The sequence below is a fragment of the Clupea harengus genome, chromosome 10 (genome assembly GCF_900700415.2).
Source record: "Clupea harengus chromosome 10, Ch_v2.0.2, whole genome shotgun sequence".
Lineage (NCBI taxonomy): Eukaryota > Metazoa > Chordata > Actinopteri > Clupeiformes > Clupeidae > Clupea > Clupea harengus.
In genome coordinates this window covers 21841814-21851813 of record NC_045161.1, presented here as the reverse complement: position 1 = coordinate 21851813, position 10000 = coordinate 21841814, and the positions used below count along the sequence as shown (strand labels likewise).

Here is a 10000-nt window from a genome sequence, read left to right as displayed (position 1 = left end):
GGGCTCAAGCTCGATTGGAGGGAGGTGAGAGCGATGCCTCCCTGGAAAACAAAAATTGGGCAAAAACCATCCCTCTTGCAAATCTTTTTTTTTTTTAAGATTTCTTTTTGTGCTTTTTATGCCTTAATTTGGATAGGACAGTGAAGTTATGACAGGAAGCGAGGCGGAGAAGAGGATTGGGAAATGACATCAGGCCAGACCTGAACCTGTGTCCCCTCGGGCAATGAAGCCCGTAAGTGGGGGGCTTTATCGGCTTGAGCCACCGTGCCCCCCCCTCTTGCAAATCTACCTTTCCTTTTGGATTAGTGATGATAATTCATGTTAGTCGTTACCTAATCATTAAGAGACTACATAGACCATAACCCCAAACTCCATAGAAAAGTGTGTTCTCTAATGAGAGTAGAGATAAGCTGGTTTGATTTGGTATAGAGATATGCAGGTGAGGTAGATAGATCTGGCCATTGTGTGAGCCCACTTACCCAATAGCAGAAGGAATTGAATCTCTTATCCTGTGTATAATTAAATATGAATATATAAATAAATGAGCATTTTATTTGATTAAATAAGTGGTAAAGACAATTAAAACAAGGACATTCAAGGAACGAGTGGCAACCCTTGTTAGGACCCGGCACATAGAGACAGCTACTTAGCTCTCTTTCTCTCTCTCTCTCTCCCCACTGACCCTTCTCTCTATTCTCTCTTTCTATTCCTTCTAAACCCCTTCATCCTCCTCTCTTTCCCCCCCTCTTCTCTGACCCCCTGCTCTCCTGCTGTCCTCTCCAAACTTGACTCTGACGGGGCCAGCTGGGAGGCCAGGCTGCCCTGAATAATAATCAGCCCCCAAACTTCTTTTTCCGGAACTTTCTCTCGACAGGGGCAGTGTTGTCTCCCTGGAGAGACGTCCCCCACCGAGACACTGTATCGCTCCCTCCAATTCTGTCTGCCTCTCCTCACTCACCTCTGCAATCTTCCTCTTCCTCTCTCTCTCTCGCTCTCTCCCTCTCCCCCTCCCCTGCTTGTCTTCATGCACTCTCGCCTAAGAGGCTTACCAGACTGAGACTGTGCCAACAACATTAAATGGATTTAATCCCCGGACCACTTCCCATCTCTCTCCTCCCGTCCGTCCGTCCTGGGGTGTGATTTTCTGGGGCGTCGCTGGGTAGAGGGATTTATCTTTCTCTTCCTCCCTTTCGCTGGAGGCCAGAAAAGGCTGAGACTCCTGGAATTAAAATGGCTACTTGTGAAATCTTGCTCCAGGACATCCACGTCTACAGACGCACAGTAAACAGTATAAGTCCCCTCGTCAACAAACCGCTCCACCAGATAAATGGATGCGAACCAATGATGTGACAGTGTGCCTTAAACTGCTAAAACAATAAGGGTTTAGCCACCACGGAGGTCCTAGCCCCCTGGGCTAGCAAGGCAGTCTGAGCTCAGCTGTAGAGCAGAGAGGCAGCTGGGCTCCATCCTCCCTCAAACCACTAGCATTCATCGCACAGCTCCGGTGATTTGACAAACATCCTTTTGTTTTGTCCCCGCCAGGCACCTGTACTGCTGTAAGGACATCGTCTTGCGCCGGAGCACGGCCGGCAGCCTGGGCTTCAGCATCGTGGGCGGCCAGGAGGAGGTCAACTGCAACCAGTCCTTCTTCATCCGCTCTATCGTGGAGGGCACACCTGCGTACAACGACGGGAGGATACGGTACGAGCCACAATCATTTGATCACATGGCATTTTTCTTATATTTAAATTTTTATTTTTCTTATATTTACATTTTTATTTCCATGTTTCTTTTATTTACATTCATGCATTTATCAGACACTTTTATCAAAAGTGACTTACAGTACAGATAGACATTTTTCATCAGTATGTGTGTTAACTATGATCTTGGTAGTGTTAGCAACTTGCTCTTAAGAGCACATTATATCAGAGGAGAAAGTGGTACCCGTGTGTAAGCATGTGTGACGAGCAGTGTGTGTCTCTGGGTGTGTGGTGTTCCAGGTGTGGGGACATTCTTCTGGAGGTGAATGGGAAGAGCACCTGGGGGATGACCCATACTGCCCTGGTTCGCCTGCTGAAGGAGCTCAGGGGGCGGATCACCCTCACCATCGTGTCCTGGCCTGGGAGCCTGCTATAGGACCAGAACTGCCAGGGGGAGGGGCTTAACTTAACACTTTCAAAACCTGCTGTGGAAAAGGGGGTGGAGCTTAGTACACTGATCCTGCCTGCCGGAGCCAATGGCAGGGCCTTCTGGATATGAACTTCTCCGACGGGAGCCAATGGCAGGGCCTTCTGGATATGAACTTCTCCGACGGTTGGAGCTTGTAAAATGGACCCAGCCTCACGGGGCGGGGCTCCGGATTGGCTCCGCCCCAAAAAGGGGCAGGACATGTGACATGGCCCTTGCTCAGGAAGGCGGGACTTGACAAAAGACCTCTTCCGTGAGAGGCGGGCCTTAAGGCAGGAACCCATGAAAGACGACGCAGAATTTATGAGTTACAGGACAGAGTTGAGGCCATGGACATCCATGGGATGAAAAAAGAAAGAAAAGGAAAATAGTTCGTATGAACGGATCTTACCTTGGTGCAAGGCAAGAACTTGCTCTTCGACCATGGCTATGACTTCAGCGGTCTGAGCTCCATCCTTCGGATCTTACCGTATAAGGACAAGTTAAGAGCACGGACCCTTAAGTAAAGGGAGAGGACTATCATCTCAGACATTACTTGGGGGAGGGTGGGCTGGGGTGGGGTGGGGTAGGGTGCTTGCAGCATGGTAATCAACCCAGAGGGTGGAGCCTATTAGAGCAGACAGAAGCTGTTGCTCCGCCTCCCGGGGGAGGGGCTTGCAAAACCAGTCGTGCTGAGAGGGGAGGGAGGGGGCGGGGCTTGCAGGTAGATTTAGTCACACGTAGGTGCACAGCTTCCCGATCTCCCTCTTGAACACTGTGGTAGGTGCATCTGAACCTGCCCCTCATCCACACGGGGGGGGGGGGGGGGGGGGCAGGAAGGACAGGCAGGGGTGGGGGCAGGGACATCGAGTGCAGAACATCATTTTGAGAGACGGCGGAGAAAGAGGGAGAGAAGGGGAGGGGGGGACAACACAAGTTGCCAACTCCATTAGTCTGACGTTAGAAGAGAAAAACAAAGCGTTTGAGTCATGTTTCGTTTCTGTAAATGTTGATGTTGAAAAAAAAAAAAAAAAAAAGAAGAGAAAAATATGAGTACAAATCTAAGCACTTGTATTGTTGTTTATTTTCCATTTGTTTGTGTTGCTTTTTTTTTGGTTCTTCTGTTTCTATGGCCTTTGGATACAAGCTTCGTTTCATGCTGTTAATAACAGTGGTTATTTCATTTCACCTCTCTTGCTTTTGAGAGCGAGGAAATATTTTTGCCAAGTAGTTCTGTCTGTGTTGGTATGTTCTCAGACGCTGTTGCTTCAAAAAAACTCAAACCACTGGCGATGTAATGTTTAAAAAAACAACAAAAAAGAAAAAAAAAAAAAAAAGTGAAAATGTGTTCATAATATTGTTAAAAAAGAATGGTATTACTACTAACTCTAAAAAGGTGATATCGCGGCGGCCTTACTGATCTTCCAACCTTTGAAGGGGAGCTGAGTGGAGGAGGTGGAGGAGGAGGAGAGGGAGGCGCAGGAGCCAGTGGGTCTGTGGTGTGTGTGTGTGTGCGTCTCCATGCGGGGCCAGTGGGTCTGTGGTGTGTGTGTGTGTGTGTCTCCATGCGGAGCCAGTGGGGCTGTGGTGTGTGTGTGCGTCTCCATGCGGGGCCAGTGGGGCTGTGGTGTGTGTGTGTGTGTGTCTCCATGCCTTGCTCTCATTCGCCTGTGGACCTATCTGGGGTCTGGTGTCTCAGCCTGTGTAGTATATTGGAACTGATGGTACCTTTGGTAAATGATCAATAAAGTCGTTCTACAAGGTGGACTGTGCCCGAGATCTTTTATAGCATGTTTGTGTGTGTGTGTGTGTGTGTGTGTGTGTGTGTGTGTGTTTGGGGGGGTGTTTGTAATGGGTGTAGTCCAAAAACAAAGTACACATTCACACAGCTGCTTGAATCAAAACATTTATAAATAATTATCCTTGTAATAAAACAAAATCTACATCCTTCCTAGGGTATTAATAACTTAAAACACCCCTGAACAGTTTTGGCGCATCAGAGCAGTGCTCTTGTAATTGAATTAAATGAATAAATTAAAAATGATTTTCAAGTTTTTTTTTCTTCTTCTCCCTCTCATAAATAATAAAGCACATTTCAACTTATACTTTCATTTAAGGCTGGCAATGTAACAGAAAAAATATGGCTCGTACTGAGCGTGTGCTTTGATTGGCTGTGCCAAGGGCAGGAGAGTGACTCCCAGGCTCCTCTCATTGGTTGGTGTCCTGACTGGAATGTCACTCGGCCGCCTCTGATTGGTTCTCCTGGTCAGCGCTCGGCTCCTCATTGGTCTCTCTGCTCTCGTGGCTGTGCTTCTGCCGTTTGTGCCGGGACCTCCTGGTGATCTGACCCTCCTCACTGCTGTGCCTCTTCCTCCTGCTACTGCTGCTGCTGCTGGACCACAGACACACACACACACACACACACACACACACACACGGGGGACACGGGTGGAGGAACAACAAACAGAACACAGAAAGGGCATGACTGCAGTATTGGTCAATGGCTTTATGTGTGTATTTGTACATCAGCAGTGTGTGTGTGTGTGTGTATGTGTGTTGCTGTGTTTTGTACACGAGTGTCTGTAGCAGTAAGGTGTGTGTGTGTGTGTGTGTGTGTGTGTGTGTGTGTGTGTGTGTGTGTGTGTTGTGTACATGAGCACCTGTTACTGTGCGTTGTGTATGTGTGTGTGTGTGTGTGTGTGTGTGTGTGTGTTGTGTACATGAGCACCTGTTACTGTGCGGTGTGTGTGTGTGTGTGTTCCTGTGTAGTTACCTGCGTGAGAACTTGTGTCGTCCCTCGTCCTTTTGGCGATGTCTCCTCTCTCTTTGTCTCTCCTCCTTCTCCCGACTGGACCGCTCCCGATGCCTGTCGTGTCCCCGCTCACCGTGGTCCCTGTGACGCTGGCGCTCCTCATCACTAACACACACACACACACACACACACACACAAGTAAGCACATACACGTAAGCACACAGGCATGCATATGTACCCCCCACCCCAAAACATACATACATTAAAAAGAAAACATTTGCCACCCCCCTCAGGCCTATACACACACACACACACACACACACACACACGGCCCATGAGCTCACACACAAACACATACACACACCCAGTTACAAGAGCATCCACACACACACACATCCATACTCCTTATTGAGTGTCATGATCACTCATTTTCAGTGGCCATCATATGTCCCTATTGGTTGTCAGTTCCACACTCAGCCTCTCCATTTCTCCAGCCGGGGGCTCTATAGATCTGTGTGGATCCCAGGGGCCCGAGCCCTCAGGGGAGGCACACACACACACACACACACACACACACACACACACACACACAGCCTCTCCATCTCTCCAGCCGGGGGCTCTATGGATCTGTGTGGATCCCAGAGGCCTGAGCCCTCAGGGGAGGCACAGGCACACACACACACACACACACACACACACACACACACAGCCTCTCCATCTCTCCAGCCGAGGGCTCTATGGATCTGTGTGGATCCCAGGGGCCCGAGCCTTCAGGGGAGGAACCTTGCCTGCCCGTGGCTGTAATTGCCTCCGCGGCCTGAGCCTGAGCCTGAGCCTGAGCCTGAGCCTGAGCCCTATAGAAGCACCGTCTCCATCATCTCCTCTGGGTGTCCTGTCCTGACCTTTCGCTACAATCACACACAACAAACAGCCTCATTATTTAGCCAGGCAGTCCAACTCCCAGAGGACAGGGCTCCTGTCAAAGGGATAATTCATTAATTCACACCCCTTTTCTGCCCTCACACCCCTGTGGGTCATTTTACACCTTTGAATTTACATGCACACATACGCACACACACACACAAACACGCACGCACGCACGCACGCGCTCGCACGCACGCACGCACGCACGCACGCACGCACACACACACACACACAGATACACACACACACACCCAAAGTCACAGAGCGAATATGTAGGAACATACAGGTGGCAGCCACAGATGCACGGTCACTCATTGGAGCAGCATATTAGTCATGAAATTCACCCCCACGCTCCCTGCGGCACTGAATAATGCTTAGTCATGGGCTTCGTCCCATCCCAAAGGCCTCCTACACACACACACACACACACACGCACACACACGCACACACACACACACACACACACACACACACAGACACACACACACCATAAAGGTGCTTCAGCGCAGGAGAAGCATCTAATTTCTCATCCCTCCCCCCTCCCCTCCAGCAAAAAACACACACACACACACACACACACACACACACACACACACACACACAATTCACTCTGCAGCCTTTACGTGTCCTTCCACTGAGTGCACGTGTGGTTAGACTCTCTCGAGGTATAATTCCCATGATTCCTTGCTCTGAGATGTCTGTATGGTTGACAGTAGGCCACAAAGGCCAGCGGGTTCTACGGGTACTTGTGAAAACACACACACACACTGCACACTCGGGTCCAAAACAACAAACACACGACGTGGACACACCCGTGCACATGTGACATGATGGTCTGTGCAGGAAGAGGACGTGTGCTGATGGGCCAGTCGACCCTTAAAGCTAATCACCCTCGAGGGCCCCCTTCAGGCAGTGGAGACTCATTACACCGCTGAGCGCATCCTGCACAATAGAAGCCCACAGCTGGAGCCTGGAACAGCAGCGAGCGAGCCAGCGCTAACCAGAACCAGGATGCTGCATGGCACACACACACACACACACACACACACACACACACACACACTCATGGGCCCATGAGCTCACACACATGCTGCATGGCTCACACATGGGATGAGCAGACCTGCAGGCAGGCTGAGAGAGAGAGGGGGGGGGGGGGGGGGCAGAGAGAGAGAGAGAGAGAGAGAGGGGGGGGGAAAGAGAGAGAGAGAGATGATTGCCAGTCTGCAGAGATTTACAGTGAGGGAGGAAGAGAGGCATGAAGAAAGGAAGGAGGAGAGGAAGAGAGGGAGGGATGGAGGGGGATGGGGAGAGATATATGATCACTCACTGAGGATGTGGACACTGTGAGCTATTTATAGGGCCCTGGGTTTAGTCCCCGGGGCCCTTATGGATTGGTTGACATTAGTCCAGCGAGCGCTAATTAACAAGGACAAGTGTGTGCGCGTGCATGTCGACATGGTCAAGGGTGAATGTATGTGTGAATGTGTGTGTGTGTGCGTGTGAGTGTATGTGTGTGTACGTGTGTGCGTGCATGTGTGTGCATGTGTGTCAAGGGTAAAGAAAGAATGTGTTTATGCACCATAAAAGCTCGGAGCCCTGGTAAATAAGACAATAAAACATGTTTGTGTGCGTACACGTGTGCATGTGTGTGAGTGGGAGGAATCAGGAGAGATATACTGTAGTGTCGCATTTTCATATCGTCAGGTCGACTCAAAGCCCTTAGAGTGTGTGTAAATCAGTTTTCACTGCAATAAACACCCCTGAAAATGTTTAAAGATCAATGCATGTGAGAGTGACCACAGAGACCGTGACAGAAAGGAGGATAGTGTGTGTGCGTGTATGTGTGTGTTTGCACGTGTGTGTGTGTGAGGTCTTGCCAGCTGGAGAGAGGACAAACCTGTCCACGCTGAGCAACAGGGATGAGATCATATGCAGAGGACAAGTGTTCACCAAATGGCCAACCAGCTGCTGAGAGGTGGGCCAGCCAGGAAAGAGAGAGAGAGAGAGAGAGAGAGAGAGAGAGAGAGATAGATAGAGAGAGAGAGAGAGAGAGAGAGAGAGTGAGAGAGAGATAGAGAGAGAGAGCGGGAACGACAAACACAGAGGGAGACCGAGAAGAAGACCAGGAGACAGAAGGAATCATGGAGGAGGAAAGGAAGACGGAGGGGGGGGGGGGGGGGGGGGGGGGTCGGTGATGATGGGGGCTGCAGGAAGCTATAGATAGCAAGGCCATGGGGCGTCCGTCAGATTAGTGCCCGGGAATTTTAAATGAAAGCATTCGTTCGCTAGGGCTGCTGGAATGATCCGAGAGCGTTCCCAATCCTAGACCAAATAAAACAGCCAATTTCAATTCGGTCCAGCCCTTTCAAAACAGAGACAGGAAATTCCGACCCATAAGCAGTACTGGCTGCCCTTGTTGAATCCAGTGTCAAAGACCACCGTCACATATTTTGATGATGATGAACATCCCATCAGGGATTAACTGAGTATCAGGCAGGTGTTAGCTTGATTGCCTGGGCCTGCGGGGGAGTGAGAACCCATGACAGTTTGAGGAGGAGTGAGGGACGCTAGCTGGAGCGCTAAGCTGCTAACAGCCTCTCAGAAGCCCAGTGTGAGCGCGGGGGCCCTGCTGGGAGCCAGGGGCCGACTCAAGGAGCGAGCAGTGAGCTTTTAGGATGCCTGCTTAGGATGCCTTCTTAGGATGCCTTCTTAAGATGCCTGCTTAGTGTCACTGCGCCTGAGCGCTTTGTTTGTTAGCATGACAACCTGGCTCCTCCTCCACAGAAGTCTGTGTACACACACACACGTCATTTTCAAAACAACTGTTAGTGTGACAACTTAGCTCTAGCTCTACCTCAACATAAACACACACACACACAAACACACAGAATCACTATCAAAATAGTTATTAGTGTGACAACCTAGGCTCAACTTAACAAAAACACACACCCACAAACGATACAAAAATGACTCTTGGTGTGAGAAGCTGCTTTCACCACAGCATAAACACACACACCCACACACACATATATATATACATATATATATATATTAGGGATGGGCATAATTAATCGACGATCGATTAATTGATCATTAAGAATTTCCTCGATGAAATTATTTTTTCATCGATTAAAACTAATGCATGTTCTGTTGCGTAGTGTGCGTGTAATTTATTTATTTTAGGGCTGTCAAAGTTAACACGTTATTCTATGAGATTATTGTGGCCGAGATTAATGCAATAAAATATTTGAACGCAGTTAACGCAACTTTGTTTACTTCCGGTGCGCGTTGACCCATGGCACGAAACTGCCGCGTGTCTGCAAGTCAGTTAGATAGAAGAGACCGAGACGGTAGTTGAAGATAGAGAGAGCTGAGGGATTGTTGGGCAGAAAGTTTCTGTTTAAGAGGCAAAATGACAGAACAATCGACAAAACTAAAGTTGTATGTAGCATTTGTCAAGCTGAATGTAGCTATTACAGAAGCAGCTCGTCTTTAAGTTATCACCTTAATGCAAAGCACCCGACAGAAAGCAGTCCCAGGTTAGATGGTCGCCAACCCACACTCCACGACTTCTCTAGGAAATCAACTAGACCAGTCCGTGAAAAGGTTACTAACGCTGTAGCAGTTTAGGTTGCCGGTGACTGTCGTCCCATCAACATAGTTGAAGACGGTGGGCTGACTGAGGTGATTCGAATTGCTTCAGGGGACAATTCTTACGATTTACCGTCGAGGGGCACCATTGTGTCTCGCATATATTCCTTGTATGACGGCGAGAGAGCACGAAAAAAATACAATTGAACAACAGTGTCTAAAATACACGCTGTCTGAAGTGATTACTCGTTAATTTATAAGATTTAGTCTTGAGAAGAAAACAAACTTTTAATCACGATGAATCTAGATGAATGAATTTCAAAATGTGAGATTAATTAGTTAGAGAGAAAAAAAAAGTTGTGTTTATGAGCACCGGCTTCTAGCTGTCGGCTCCGCTGCTTAAGAGTACAGCAGCGCATATTTTCAAGTGTAACCATTGAACGGATCCCGTTTAACTGCCACAAGAGTTGTCCATCTTGTAAGTTTAACTGCCACAAGAGTTGTTCATCTTGTAATAAAGATCTCAATGAGGAAACACGCTGTGTTTTTTTCTATTTTCACTGCATT

General features: G+C 48.8%; 2 protein-coding genes across 6 annotated transcripts in view; one reads left to right on the top strand and one right to left on the bottom strand.

The window, feature by feature from the left end:
- lnx1 (ligand of numb-protein X 1) overlaps positions 1–2550 on the top strand; it is a 47148-nt gene extending 44598 nt beyond the window's left edge. For all 5 annotated transcript variants that reach the window (XM_031574381.2, XM_031574379.2, XM_031574383.2 and 2 more), the window contains exons 9-10: positions 1543–1701; positions 2001–2550. In XM_031574381.2, the coding sequence (XP_031430241.2) occupies positions 1543–1701; positions 2001–2136 (295 nt within the window). In that variant the 3' untranslated portion in view covers positions 2137–2550. The remainder of the gene's footprint in view (positions 1–1542; positions 1702–2000) is intronic.
- A 1509-nt stretch (positions 2551–4059) lies between these two features.
- LOC105895259 (pre-mRNA 3'-end-processing factor FIP1-like) overlaps positions 4060–10000 on the bottom strand; it is a gene marked incomplete at its 5' end in the record, with an annotated part of 29995 nt that continues 24054 nt past the window's right edge. The window contains 2 exons of the mRNA XM_042708995.1: positions 4060–4558; positions 4940–5083. Coding sequence (XP_042564929.1) covers positions 4402–4558; positions 4940–5083 — 301 coding nt within the window. The remainder of the gene's footprint in view (positions 4559–4939; positions 5084–10000) is intronic.